General features: G+C 37.6%; 1 protein-coding gene across 2 annotated transcripts in view; it reads right to left on the bottom strand.

Annotated features, from left to right (window-relative positions):
- Positions 1-246: 246 nt before the first annotated feature.
- Positions 247-15,097, bottom strand: part of LOC110327859 (protein NPAT) — a 36,505-nt gene continuing 21,654 nt past the window's right edge. The window contains exons 12-19 of one of the 2 annotated variants that reach the window (XM_029543004.1): positions 14,588-14,713; positions 11,384-12,319; positions 10,694-11,215; positions 7,400-7,515; positions 7,204-7,312; positions 4,277-4,337; positions 3,046-4,180; positions 247-1,839 (exon numbers count right to left, since the gene is read on the bottom strand). In XM_029543004.1, coding sequence (XP_029398864.1) covers positions 1,762-1,839; positions 3,046-4,180; positions 4,277-4,337; positions 7,204-7,312; positions 7,400-7,515; positions 10,694-11,215; positions 11,384-12,319; positions 14,588-14,713 — 3,083 coding nt within the window. In that variant the 3' untranslated portion in view covers positions 247-1,761. Of the gene's footprint in view, positions 1,840-3,045; positions 4,181-4,276; positions 4,338-7,203; positions 7,313-7,399; positions 7,516-10,693; positions 12,320-14,587; positions 14,714-15,097 lie in introns of both variants that reach the window. The other variant, XM_021207106.2, reaches the window with a different exon arrangement.

Here is a 15,097-nt window from a genome sequence, read left to right as displayed (position 1 = left end):
TAATGAATTCAAAGCCAGCCTGGCCTACAGGAAAAACACTGACTAAAAACATACATACAGCTATAGAAAAGAGCATGAGTTAATTTATGTATGAATTCTCATTATGCAGCACACAGATATGAGTTACAGGAGAAAATCTGTAATTTCCTGCATTATATGAATTCCTGAAAAACACAGAGAATTAACTAAGCTACAAAGAAATTTAACCAATTTCTAAATAGAACTATCAATATAAATCCAAACTGGTAAAGTTAATGAAAATATATTTATTCAAACCTAACTGTAGGATAGACCCAAACTGAGTAATGTAAACATTAACTGTATGCTTAATTAGTTCCTTAGGAATAGATCATAGTCATATAAAATTTCTCAAAATATAAATTTGTATAGTAAACTCTAACAATTAAAAAGACATAATTTACATCTTGAAGACATTTTTGTTGTTGTTACAGTAGGATGGATTTATTTCTTAAAGGCCCAGTACAAAAAATGGTTGAAGAAAGTGACTTTTTAATAAAATATACACCCATAGAAAAAAAAATCCTAATATGCTAATATTTAAACAGTAAGAACTTAAGAAAACACTTCAATATCTAGGCACAATCGGTCAAGTATTAATGATAATTTCTGTCATTCCTTTAAAGTTTAGGCCAGCTTTTCAACTTGACTGTTGTTTATGAGTCAGTCCAACACAGAGAAGGCACCTCTCACTCCCCTAAGGACCTTTTGAGAGTAACTATTTATAACACTTTAAAGAACGCAAGGTTCTATAGGTTATGTATAAACAGTTATTTACACATCCCATTTTAGGGTAAACTAAATTACAATATAACTATGATTTGCATTTTTACATCTTATGATGGATATGACTTTCAAAGACAACAGAAGACAATCCTCCATATAAGCTTTTACATACAAGATTTAAATTAAATGTGCATTGGTCACTAGTATGTGAAAAAGTCTATGAATTAGTGCAATTCTTTGTATCCCCAGTGCTTAGGGAAAGTTTACATATAATCAAGAAATCTCAACTACTACATAACTCAAATTTTTATGGCTCAATAGTCTAACCACTTAATGTTCTGTAAAAGATTTCAAAAAGTTGTAAGTGAAATACCAGAACACTTAATAAATGGTTTATAAAAGTCTCTTTAAAACAAAGAGAATAGATGATCAGAATAAAGTACAAAACTTCAGAAATACAGTTTTTACTGAAATTTATGAAGGGTGATAAAATATTGACTCTAGGGGAGAAATCATCAAACTGTTGTTTTCTGATTAGATATTTTACTAACCAGTTGAGGTGGTTATCATTATTATTTTTTACTTAGTGGCTTATCTAATATTGGCTGAAGGTAATTTATAAGAATAATTATCATCTTCCTCCAAAGGAGATAAGAAAGTACTCCAGAAGAATAAGCCTCAGGCGAAGTCAATCAAGACAGTGTGGGAATATTAGGTTGATTTTAGCTCTATTTTTACACAATATACACATGTACAATATACAGTGTCAAAGCTGTACAGTTTTGCAGATTGGGTTTACTTACATTTCTGCGTATGTTCTTTTAGAATACAAATATTCCATGAAAGTCTATTTACAAACTAGGAAGCTGCTTCAGAAACAGCACGACTTAGATATAAAGTGAAACCTCAGTACAGTCAAAGTGCAGGTCATGTTCGCAGTCTGTCTCTAGTCCGTTTCCTACTCGCAGTCTGAAGGACACTAGTTTTAAATAGCTACTGGTCTCTATGTCAGGGTGTTTACTCATCATAATGCAATGAGAGCAAGAATTTGTCCACATCCATTCCTGCTGGAAATGAACTAGGTAGCTTCTTTTTCTGTCAAAACAAAAAAGAAAAGGAAAAACAATAAACTCTAGGCCAGATAATTTTCTTAGCAAATCACCTAAAACACCATATTAGGCTCTTTACTATTAAAATTGCATCATGTTTGAGTTTGTTAGAATTTATTTCTATAGGGAAAGACAGACAGGTTTTACTAACCCAATTCAATGTTAGTTTAGGGCAAAAGGCAAAAACAAATCTTAGAGTATATATATATGAATGTTGAGACAAGAGACATGCTTCCTTTAAGATGGTCATTTTTGTCAAATCATAAACTTTACAAAGCATTACCAACAGATCCTGTTTTACTATATTATACTGATTTATTATGTGCATGTGCATATGTGTGTGTAAGTCAAAGGACTGCTTTTGGGAGTGTTTTTGCTTCTTCATGGTTCTCAAGGACTGAGCTCTACAGTGGACGGGCCTTGAAGTCAAGCACCTTTTCCAGAGGACCTTTGCTAGCACACATTAAAGAACACAGCTCACTCACCAAGCTCGAAACGTTAAGGTAGAGGAGGTGCTTTTAAAGGGTTAGTCTAAAACAGACTACAAAGCCACAGGGTGAGACAATTTTAGGTTAAATGATGAGGCACAGAGGAACAGACCAGAGACTAGACATCAACAGGCAGGCACAGGAACGGCACACACTTGATAGAGAATTCAAACTCAGGCTTGCAGGACACCAAACCTAAAAACCACTCCTAACTTACTACACTTTCTCCCGTGAGTATGGCATTCACATACTTTCCATTTAATCTACTTGGTAAAACAAACTTTAAATAAATGCATTTTCTTTATCAATGCTACCATCCGTGTACTGCCTTACTACAGACAATCATGGTTACAGAAAAAAACATGAACATGAGTTTTTCTACTCCTCTGCTAGGACCACCATTATAGACTATGGAAGGGATGGAGAATATGAGGTGTTTTATTTGGTAATTCATTTAATGGTCGTTTCCCAGGCTTTCACACTTTTTGTATTTCCATGAAAAATCCTGGGTGATAATATGACAGAAACATTCACTTTTCCTCAGGATGATACTTATAGACAACTTGTATCATTGTGACTAGGAAACACTACTAAGTGTATAGTTTTGGGGGTATATTTATCTATGTAGCTGCAGCAAACACAACTGAACTCTCTAAATACTGAAGGGACAGGAGTAGAATTAAAATGAAAACTTTCAAACTTGCCTTGATTTTCTTCTTTTTCATTGGTACTGATGAATTTGTAAGATTTTTACCAGAAGTGCGGGAGTTTCTCTCACATTCATCTAATTCCTCAATTTTGCGTTTCTTTGTAGTGCTCCTTGAAGATGTTCTAAACTGCTGCGTGTTGTCTTTTAGAGGAGTTGCTGTAGTCCTAGCAATTGCTGCTCTAGAGAGAATCATGAGCGTGTGGGCAGCCATGCTCACACTGTTTTCGCTGCCTGTTTCACTGGCTGGGCTGCAGGCAGGCAAGTCTGCAGTGACAGGAGGGATCATTACTCTTGGCATGCTGCCTTCTTCACCACAGCGTCTACTAGCGGGGGCCTTCATACTGTCACTAGGCTCTTCTTTATGCTTTTCCCCTGCTCCCAAGCCAGGCGTCCGGGGTACTGGCAAGTCAGTATCGGCACTCCGATGTGCTGGGCTGTGCACTGGAACATCCTGCAGTATTTCTACCCCAATTACAGAACTGGCAGGTTTACTCTGCTCTTGTTTTTGATCCTTCACAGTCCCACCTACACAAGTGGCATTTTTATTGTTTGAGGGTGTGGTTTGTTTTTTGGTCAATTCCTGCAGTGAGGCTATGGCTTTTTCGTTCCTCAAGCTCCCACTCTGCTGCCCACCAGGCAGTTTTGAGGTGTCTGCTGCATTCTTCGGCCTTTCCCCATCACTGCACAATTCATTCTCCTTGTTAGCTGTTGCTTTATGGAAAGACTCAAGGGCCATTTCTGTGGGGGAAACTTTCTTTTCAGACTGAACTTCTTTCACAGTGGTGTGTCGACTAGAGGCAGTTTCTGATTTAGATAAAATCTTGGGCACGGTTTTCTCTCTCTCTCTTTTGATGGCATTATTAGGAGGTGGTTTTAAGGTGGAGGACAGAATGGGTGCGTCAAGATGAGGCAAGGATGCTTCCTTCTTTTCTTTGTTTTCGGAGGTCATCTTATACAGTGACCCTTGTGTATTTGCAACAGAAGAAACAGTACTATCGAAACAAAGCACCCGCCTATGACTTTCAAATGGCTTGCTGGGAGGAGCTGTTCTCTCTCCTGAGAGAGAAATCGTGCTGTCTTCCAATTTTTTCCCAAGTTCAGTGGCTATATTCTTATCAGAAGCTTCAGTTCTACCGAAACGAAAATAAAAAAATCTCATTTTTAGCAATCAAAATCAGTCATTTAAGCATTTTAATAACTTATGATGCAACGTGTCTTATGCTCACCTCTGCGTATGACATGCTTCTGAAAGACTGGACAAGTTTGTCAAATTATTTAACTGTTTTCCTGGAATTATAAATTATTTCATTAGAAATTATAAATTAATTCTTTGTGAAAGAATATATTCTTCTGAAAGAGAATGAGTCATATTACAATGAGTCAATCAACTTATTTGCTTCTATATACTTATTATTTTTTTAATACTTACATTGTTTTACAACATAGACTCACCCACTCTATAGAGGAAATCTAGATACAGAACCAATGATTTGCTTTAATTTTAGGCAAACATGAATTCAACCTTCATGGCCACAACTTCTAATGTTCCAGATGGTACTTAGTGCACCAATTCTCTAACAGTGTCTCTGAATGAATAGATCCCATAGATAATGCATGCACATGACCAGGTTCCTTACAGAAAATTGGAATTGAACATGTAACAGAGACATATCCTTTAATCACATCTAGGTTAGTCATAAGATACAATACAAATACCATGTTAATAGCTAATATTGTACTGTTCAGAGAAAAATGATGAGAAAGATATTTGGCACAAATGTAATTTTTAAATCTTTAGAAATTTTCTACCTGTGGCTGGCTGAATCTACAAATGTCAATGAAACTGAGAAGGAAATTGAACTGTACTTTGATCAAGATAGCTGTTCAAGAAAGCACCTTGGGGCTGAGTGTATGACAGTGGTACAGCAGCAGAGGCAGGAGGATTTTTGTTTGTTAAAGGCCAACCTAGTCTACAGAGCAAGCTCCAGGACAGCAGGGCTACACAGAGAAACCCTGTCTCAAAAAAAAGGACAAACAAAACAAAGCCCCCTTGGGGAAAGGGGTTATGATGAATTACAAGTGGTGTTTGTGAGACCTGGAGTTTGGATGGAATAAAGTCAAAGTAATGAAATCACCAACGGAGAAAAAAAGGGGTAGAGCCACACAGAGTAGAGATAGGAGTAGATTAGATGGGCTTTTCTCCATAAAGAAGCCAGCTGGTATAGCCAGCCACACCACGCTGCTTATGCACACATGGTGGCTCATAAACATCCAGTTCCTGGGAATACAGTGCCTTCCTTTAACTTTAGTAGGCAGCAAGCACGCACAATAGCCATATACATATATAGATAAATCTTAAAAAAAAAAGGAAACTAAACCAAACCAAATAAAAAACCCAAAACAATAGTGATCAGAAAAGAGCACCCTCACAACATATAATAGCCCAATTTTCAAAACAAAAAAACAACAGTAAAAATATGAGGGAAAAACACCAACTCACACATAGAGGCAGAAACATTCAAACAACATGAGATCTCTTGTCAACAGCCCTTAAGTTAGAAGTTCAGGAAAGGATATTTCAAGTCTTGAAAGTAAATAATTCTAAACTGTAACTGTTATACCTCTCAAAATTGATAAAATTCTACAAGACAAGCACAAGTTAGTTCACAACCAAACCAACACTGTAAGAAATTTTACTATAATAAACACTAATTTAAAAGGTTGGCCTCAGAAACTACAATATTTCTGAATGATGGTTATCAGACAGAGATACTAAATAAATTATCCAATGGTTACTTAAAGCAGTATATATACCTACAGATACACATATATACATTTGTTCGTATATTTTTGTATATATATATATGTATACACACACACACATTTATATATCTCTCTCTCTAGAGAGAGAGATTAAAACTCTCATCTTGTAGGGAGGCTCCTTAAGACACTGGCTGTTAGCAGGGAAGTAAAACTGCATCCTACAGTAACTGCATCCTCCTTAAGCTCAGTTAGTAAACAACTCAATAGCTTCAGGAAGTCACTGAGGTAATCAGTCACCAGTCCCTCAGTCCCTCCTCCAAGAGGCATATATAAACAGAAAGGACTGCAAAGAGATAGTCACAGACCAGCACAGAAGTCTGAAGATGTACATCACTCAAGCTACCTATGAAAGAAAACAAAAGAAACTAGCCCACCTGCCTGGAAGAGGCTCAGATCAACAGAGCTACCTGGAAAGGCCTCAAACCAGCTGAGTTGTACAGTACACTCCAGGTTTCTAGATTTTGTGAGCTGTCATCCAGGCTTGGGTGGTTTTTTTTTTTTTTTAGTGATGCTGCAGTCATTTCTGCTGTTAGTAATCTCTCACCCAAATTCCTGTAAGTACATTCAATAAAGCTCATTGGCTCACTAAGTGAGACTCTGATCTGTGGTCAGTTCCCTGGTTCCTTATCTGGGGTGTGTATAGGTGTGCTCACACCTCCCCCAAGAACAGTGTCACGTTAACAATGACGAATCTCAAGGTTTCAGCAAACAAACAAACAAACTCAGAAGCAGAAGGCAGATGGTAAAGAATCACAAGAAAACGAGGGGGACGAGGGGAGGTTCCAGTTACCTCACTGGAGGTAAAAATGAGCTATTACAAACACTCTCCAGTAAAATTCCTAGAAAATCCTCAGGAAATACTTAGTGGATCAGGGAGATTCCTTCACTTCCTTTTCTTTTTCTCAAGAAGGGGCCTCAAATTGTTCGGCCTCATCTAGCTTCTTATTTCTTATGCCATGGATGGGGTATACAGAATTTGCCACCACACAGAGCCAGGAGCTTCAATTTTATCCTGTAAGGAACAGGGAATTCCTGAAATGTTTAGGTACAAACATATATATTCTAATATGTAGGAAGGAAGGGGTCACTCAGCTAACAAATATAGGATGAATTAGAGAACTGAGGATATCCCCCCCCCCCCAAAAAAAAGACAGCAGGGTAGAACACTACTGATGGACAGAAAATGAGGAATATATGAACTGAGAAATGTGTCAAGAGTAACTCAGTTTTTTGACAAGAGTAAAGAGATGGTACAATGTATTCAAGAAGAAAACATTCAGTTGTTACTTCTGAGATATAAACTTGATTTTAAGTCTTTTTTAAAAAGTACCTGTAATAGGCTTGTTTCTGAGTCCCTGAGCCTTCTGGGATTTTTGAGGAATGGGGAACTGAGTGATACTTCTATTACAAACAGGTGCTGCTAAAGGCATATGAAGGACCTAGGAGAAAGAATGAGAGAGAGAAAAAACTATTAGTTATGCTGTTTGAAATGCTTCCCCACACTATTTTTAGTTCATAAATGCTACCTGCTGAGGAGGAGTAGAGAATGTATTTCCATTCTGTCCAACTACAGACACAGGTATCATTCCCACCATTCCTTGAAGTACAGGCTGGACTGGAGAAGCAATTATGATGGCAGATCCTAAAAAAACAATTCTAATATCAGATTTCCTCCCTAAATCTTTTGGTAACAATAAATCTTTCGAAACAAATTCTATGACCAAATCTTCTTTCCTGACAGTTTCTGCATCAGCTCCAGGTTCCTGTCCTCACTGCTTTTGGACCTGAGCGAAATAAACCCCTTCCTCCTCAGGTTGCTTTTGACCATTTCATCTCAGCAGTAACCCTAACTACAACAGAAGCTGGTACAAGGCGTGTACCACTGAAGACTTACTTGCCCAGTTTGTTTTTGGGAGGACTGTGGAAGAACTTAGGAACTTTGGGCCAAAAAAGCTCTTGAGTGTTGAGAGCTCAGTGGGCTGTTCTGTAGGAGCTTGGAAGACAAGAATGTTGAGAGCAGTGCAGACAATGGAAGCCTGGCTTCCTAAATCTCAGAGGGAAGCAAAGACTCTACTGGGCCTTTTGTGTGAAGAAGCTGTAGTGTCTGGTCAGCTGGAGCTTAAGAATTGGCTGGGATTAACAGGAGACCAGGAACTGCTAAAGTAAAGCCTTTGCTTTGCTGGGACAGTTGGTGCTGAAGTCTCAGCTGTGATTAACAGACTAGCATCACTGAGGTGAAGTCTTCTGCAAATGTTTCCTTGGGACCAGCATACAGAAACTGTGTTTCAGAACAGCCAAGGCTGTACCTGCTGCGGGCAGCCAAACTTGGTAAAGTCACCCAGGTTGTGAAGGCCTGTGAGGATGGATCATGGAGAACAAGTAAGGCTTGGCACTGGAGAGCAGAGTCGGAGTCCCTGACAAGAGCCCGGGAGTGTCTGCTCAGTTGCAACAAGGGACTCCAGATTTTTGGAGCTGCCAGCACTATTGGATGACCACCCAAAACAGCGGCAGTGGTGCAGTGGAGCCAGTCATAGCCAAGAAAACAAGCTGTGTAAGCTGTAGAGGACAGAGCCAGAGAAGGACCCAAGCCATTTGGGTCACTTTGGAGCCCAGAGGAGAGTAAATCTCAGACACTCAACACTTTATTGTTTGAACTTTTGGGACTTTGGTTTTGCTTTGTTCATACTGAGACTGCCTTGGTTCTCCCGCTTGAAGAAAGTATTTTATTTTATTTTTTTGATTTGAAAGGAGACCACAATTGAAAGACTTTGAATTTTAAAAGAGACTGTCCATTTTAAAGACACTTAACTTTTAAAAAAGATTTATTAATTTTGATGTTGTTTTGCATGCATGTTTGTCTGACAGTGCCAGATCCTCTGGAGTTACATATAGCTGTGAACTGTCATTTGGGTGCTGGAAATTGAACCAGGGTCCTCTGGAAAAGCAGCCAGTGCTCTTAACCTCTGAGCCACCTCTCCAGCCCCCAAAGATTATATTTTTAAATATTTATATTTTTAGAGACAGTGGGACTTTTAAAATTTGGAATGTTTATATTGTAATGTTGCTACTGATGTCTGATCTTGGTGAAAAACAAGAAAAGAAAGGTTATGGATAACAATGATATATTTGTGTGTTAAATAATGATGTATTTTGTGTGACAAGAGTTAATTTTGCTGGCTAGTTTTATGTCAATTTGATACAAGCTGGAGTTATTTGAAAGGAGGAACATTAATTAAGAAAACACCCCTATAAGATTGTGCTGTAGGTAAGCCTGGGGAGCATGTTCTTAGTAACTAATGTGGGAAGATCCAGCCCATTATGGGTGATAGATACCATTCTTGGGTTGCTGATCCTCGGTTCTGTTAGGAAGCAGGATGAGCAAGTGATGATGTGCAAGCCAGGGAGGGGTGGGGGTAAGCAGTAAGCAGCATTCCTCTATGGCTTCTGCATTAGCTCCTGCCTTCAACTTCCTAAACTTGACTTCCTGTCCTCACTGCTTTTGATGATGAACTGTTGTACTGAACTGTGAGTGAAATAAGCCTTTTCCTCCCCAAGTTGCTTTTGGTCATGGTGTTTTTCATCACAGTAATAGTAACCATAACTAAGCCAATCTTTTTTTAAACTGATTTAAGTAGAATAACAAAGTGAAGGTTTCACATTTGAATCATGTATCAGAATACTTAAATTCTAAGTGAATATTTATAGCCCCAAAGAATTTTCCCAATGTATTAAGTCTTAAAAGTATTATTCAAAAAGAATACATACTTTTATAACTAGATTAAACTACTGGGGGAAATTATAGTGCCTACATGGTCCTCATGAGTTAAGCAGAATCAAAGCAATAGTAATTTAGTCCTGTTCTGTAAATCAGCCTTTTCCTAACATACTATCCGCTCCTATTATATTGATCTTATTTTCACGCACACTGACAATTTCCTAAACATCCATGAATGCTTATTCTACTTCCCTTGGCATTATACTGACTTCTTTTAACTATCAATCTTACCTCATTATTCTAAATCAAGAATATTCTGTACCAATTCTGGCTTCTCCTTTATCTCATTTGAAACAGATTCACTAAACTTAATACTTAGTTGATAATATTTAAGCAAACTTCACTGTATGTCTATGAACCAGTATACATGGAAATGTAGGTGAACATGTATAAATTCTTATCTCTGAGAAACATAAATTAATTGATAGTTTGTTAATTACTTACTGCTTGTAAACCAGCATATAATAAATGAAAGAGCCCCCAGTGGAGCCTCTAAGGACTTGAATCAAGGACTTGAATCATTTTTAAATGGCAAAAGATAGTGAGAAATTAGAAAGGGTTTTATAAAATTTGTTTTCTTGAAAGCCTCTCTAAATGACAACTTTCTTAAAAACTTTAACTTTAATAAAAATAAATATCCTGAAACATTGAGTTTAAGTTATGTAATGAATTAGGCTTTCTTTTCTCACAGCTTAGCTTTGTAGATTAAAACTGCTCAAAGAAAACAAATTAAAGCTACAGCCTACCAGATTTAAAACAAAACCTGGCTGAATTAGATGGCAAGAGGCATAAGCAATTACTTAGAGTATTTTGTCATATGAATCATCTATATTATTTTCCTAGTCTGTGACTTCACACAAGAAATTTAAGATTGCAATCTAGAGAAGCTCCAAAATATGTGCGCACACACATATACATTATACACACATACATGTATCTTTTTCTGTGCAGTGCTGGATAGAGTTCATGGCCTTGCACATGCTATCCAGGTGCTTTGCCACTGAACTATACCCCAGCTCACCTCCAATAAGCTTTTACAAGTTACCTTGTGAAAAGTTTGGTGACACAGCTTGGCTGACAGCAAATGCACTGTTAGACTTAGGTGGTGTCTGTAACTGCTGTGGAGGAGGCTGTGTAGTCATAGGTGCAGAACTCCCAGGCAACACCACTACATTAGACTGACTGACAGTTGGTCCCAAGGCTGTTGAATCAGTCATACAGGTAGCTATCAGAATGTTACTTGAACTGCCAAACGCTGTGCTTGTGGTAGGCATCAACTGTATGTATCCTCCGTCCTTAGGAACACATGGTGCAACGTTGGCTGAAAAAGCAATGCCATCTTCATTCTGAGTGTTGTTTACCATGGGCTCCTCAGGTTTGAGCACTAAAAGGTTCTGCTCCATGGAGCCGGAATCCCCTACTTCAACAGATACAACAGCACTTGCAGTTTCTTCTGAAGATAGGCATGTAACAAATTCTGTATTTTTGGCAGGAGATTTAGAAGACAGAATTATCGTTGGTAAGTTTTCTCCACTGATACTAGACACAGCACTGTTAAGCTCTGCATCTGAGGAAACAAATGGATCATCACTAATGATAATTTTGAGAGAGACAATACTTGATGCATCTACCTCTGTTGAGTTGTTAGGTTTACCATCAGTATTTTGGGTCTCAGGAGAGACTCCCACTGAACCACCAGATTCTGAAGAAAGCGAATTATTTTTTACAGGATTACCTTCTCCAGGAACCAGTGCAACTTCTTCACAGCTGTTATGTTCACTCAAAGAGAGAAAAATAGTATCTCCATCTTTCACAGAAGAGGGCTCTTGAGCACTCGTAGCCTGAAGTGGTTCTATCTTGCTCTCCGCAGAACTTAAGTCAACAGATGCTGAATCATTAGATAGCTGTTTATCTGAAGGGTCTGGTTCTTCAAGATGAATTTCTATTTTTTCAGTCACATTTGTCCCCAAACCTTCAACAATCACAGGTGATGTTTTGCTCTGCAGTGGAGAATTATCTTGGCAATCTTGTTGTGGCTGTGCAACAACTGGTGATACATTGTTAGTTTCAATTTTACTGTTTGGAGTTTCACTAGAATCTGGTGACTCAGAAGAATGAGAATTAGTTTTAACTTTTATTATATTGTTAGAATTTTCACAAAATTGGCTTTTAGATGGCTTTGTAGTTAGTGGAGTACTTTGGGACAAAAGCTGGGAATTTTTCCCAGAGAGAACTAAGTTTTTGTCATTGGTCTCACCACCAAGAGACACAAATGAAGTCACTGGCACACGGGGCTGATCAGGCTGATACTGAGATTGACTCAGTATATCTGGAGACAAAGAATTCTTCTCACCCACAGCCACTTCAGCTTCAGTGGGTATCTGACTGGTGAATAAGTCAGAACAATGTTCATTACATTCAGTAGAGCTTCCTCTTTGGTTAAAGTCACTCAAGTTAGACACAGACTCAAAGGTAACGTCAAGGGCACACTTCTGTTCAGCAGGTATGGCTGTTTTAAAGGTCTTTTTTTGAATGTTAGAGCTTATCTGAGAGAAGTTTTCCTGGGATTCCTGTGGAAGAACATCATGGCTGTTGCCACTCTTCAAATCATTTAATAATACATCTTCATTTTGATAGGATGTACAAAATGGAGGCTGACCAGACTGCCCATCTGTAAAACACCAGTGTGATGGAAAGTTGAGTATGCTTAGCTTCTGAAGCAGTCACTTTCTGTACAACACACTTTGCCAAGGACATATCAATAATTTTAAGACCGACACACAATTACTTCCCATTCTCTGGGTATCAAAAAATATCTAATTACTTTTCTAATTGCAGACAATTTTGTAAACAACTGTCAAATTGTTTCCCAAGTTTCTAGGAAAACAGATGCCACAAAGAAGGCAAACACAGAGGTTTAAGAACATCCAATACGGACCAGAAGACAAAATGCCCTAAGGTCTAACCACTAGTGTTAACAGTGTTGTTTCCCTCTCTACACCTTTTCTCCTTCTCCTTTTTCAGGTATCTGTAAGACAGGTCTCACTGTGCATGTAGCCCACAGTGGCCTTGAGCCTGATCATGCTTCAGCCGTCTGGCTGATGGGATTTTCAAATTTTGCCACATCTACTGACCTTATTTTGCCTGATATATTTTTTCATGGTGAAATGAGACCAAGATCATTTTACACAATTAACACAATTTCTGTGTATACTTTAACATTTGACATATTTCCTGAGGACAACCATATACATGGCTCTAGAATGCAAATATGAATGCGTCACTCAATAATCTTGTAGAGAGTAAGACAGCTAAAAAAGAACGTACAGAACAGAAAACTGTGATAAGATACAGTAAAAATTGTAATAGTTTATAAAAAGAAAGGCTGCTGGGCGATAAAATGTGGCATCACTATAGTGAATGTTATAGCAATCATAATTTAGACAACCCAAACAAATAAGGAAAGAAACATTATAGAGAAAAATAAAGAAAAGTGTCTGCAACTATCATAGCTGGTAAAGATCATATTGTATACAGAGCCCACTTAATTCTATACTGAGGGAGAGATTAGTGTATACTAAGGTACACAAACACAGGAGAAGTGGTACTTTTAAAAATGTGATGCTAGAGATTAATTTGAGGGTTATGCTACATAAGCACTCTGCCTCTAAACTCCAGTCTCAGCCTGGAGGTAAATTCATAATAAAATGGCAAGACTTTCTGAGAAAGTAGAATTACAAGTTTTATTCTGTTTATGATAAAGCATAATCTTCTAGATGTGAACAAACATGCAAACACGTGCTCGGTTAAGTTACAGTGCAGCCTAAGAAATGGAGGATTGAGCTTTGCTATTAACAATGAACTCAAAGGAAGATACTCCAAAACTAGGTTTTGAAGACAAAGATGTGAAAACACTGGACACCATTAGGCATTTAAAAGTAGGTATGGAGTTTCATGGTAGTGGACACCTTTACCCCCAGCACTCGGGAGGCAGAGGCAGGCAGAACTCTGAGTTTGAGGCCAGCCTGGTCGACAGAGTGAGTTCCAGGACAGTCAGGGCTACACAGAGAAACCCTGCCTCAAAAAACAACCAAGGAATCAAAACAAGTAAGGAGAAATGGTGATCAGGCACAGCTTGCAGACTGACTAAATAAATGGAAGTGGTACTGAAAGGGGCATAAAGTTTACCATATTATGAAAAAAAAGCGAAGATGACAGCTATCTTTGAAGAACAGAGATGCAGGGCGCAGAGGTGGGGAGTAACTGGGAGGAATCTTTCCTGTGCTGACACCAATATCCTTTTCTTACATGAGAGGTGATCCCAAGAGAATTTCTTCATTTGATTTTGTTACTGAGAGAACTATATACATTTTTATTATGTTTCTCCAAATTTGTGTTATATTTAATAAGACTTTAAAAAATTAATTCTATATTTTAAATGTTTTGATATTGAATGACTCTTGCTTTCCTTTAATTCACAAGTGCTTATTATATATGGACTACCTATGCTACACTGGTATTCGATGAAAGACAGAACTGAAAAGCTATGAATAAAGAGATTACCAAGTTCAAGACTGTCAGTATATACTCTATAATTTCCTCTAAAACAAATGGTGGCTGTCACCCAGAAGGCTGAAAATACTCTAACACATGAACCTAATAGATCAGGCCTTAGATCTGTACACTAATAAAATTATTTCGGTGCAGACTTACTCATTTGGCCAATACTGCTTACTACTAGGTTGTGTGTCTACTTCTCTATGAAGGAATGAATATGAAAAACAATCTTTTAATCAAATCACTAGAGATTTAGCATAAAAGTATAAGCGTAAAAGATGACCTATAATAATCTAAATAACTTCCAATTTAAATTTTTTTTTAAATTTTGAGAATAATTTTAACATTTTGGATGACGACATTAACAAAATAAAAACCTTACCTGATTCTTCGGTTTCAAAAGAACTTTTAATTGTTAGATTAGTTTCTTCAGGCAAGACTATATTAGGATTAGTCTCCATAGGTTGATTGGAGATTTGTGGTATATTTTTATTGTTCTTTGTTTTACCTATTAAAAAGATAATAGAAAAATAATTAAATAACTATACTAGGAAAAAAGCACAAATATTGTCATTCTCAAATACATGTTAAAATTTTATTCCAATCATGTTTTTTATTAACAGTTAAATTTTTTTTTTTTCCCAGATAGGGTCTCAGGTAGCCCAGGCTGACCTTGACCTCACTATGTAGCCAAGGATGACCCTGATATTTCTGCCTCTACCTTCAAATTCCTGAGGATTTTTATAGGTATGCCCCTACCTCCTAAACAACGCTAACATGCTTCTTTTTTTTTTTTTTTTGGGTTTTTCAAGACAGGGTTTTTCTGTATAGCCCTGGCTGTCCTGGAACTCACTTGGTAGACCAGGCTGGCCTCGAACTCAGAAATCCGCCT

The sequence above is a fragment of the Mus pahari genome, chromosome 10, assembly GCF_900095145.1.
Source record: "Mus pahari chromosome 10, PAHARI_EIJ_v1.1, whole genome shotgun sequence".
Classification (NCBI taxonomy): Eukaryota; Metazoa; Chordata; class Mammalia; order Rodentia; family Muridae; genus Mus; species Mus pahari.
This window is presented reverse-complemented; position numbering and strand designations above follow the sequence as displayed.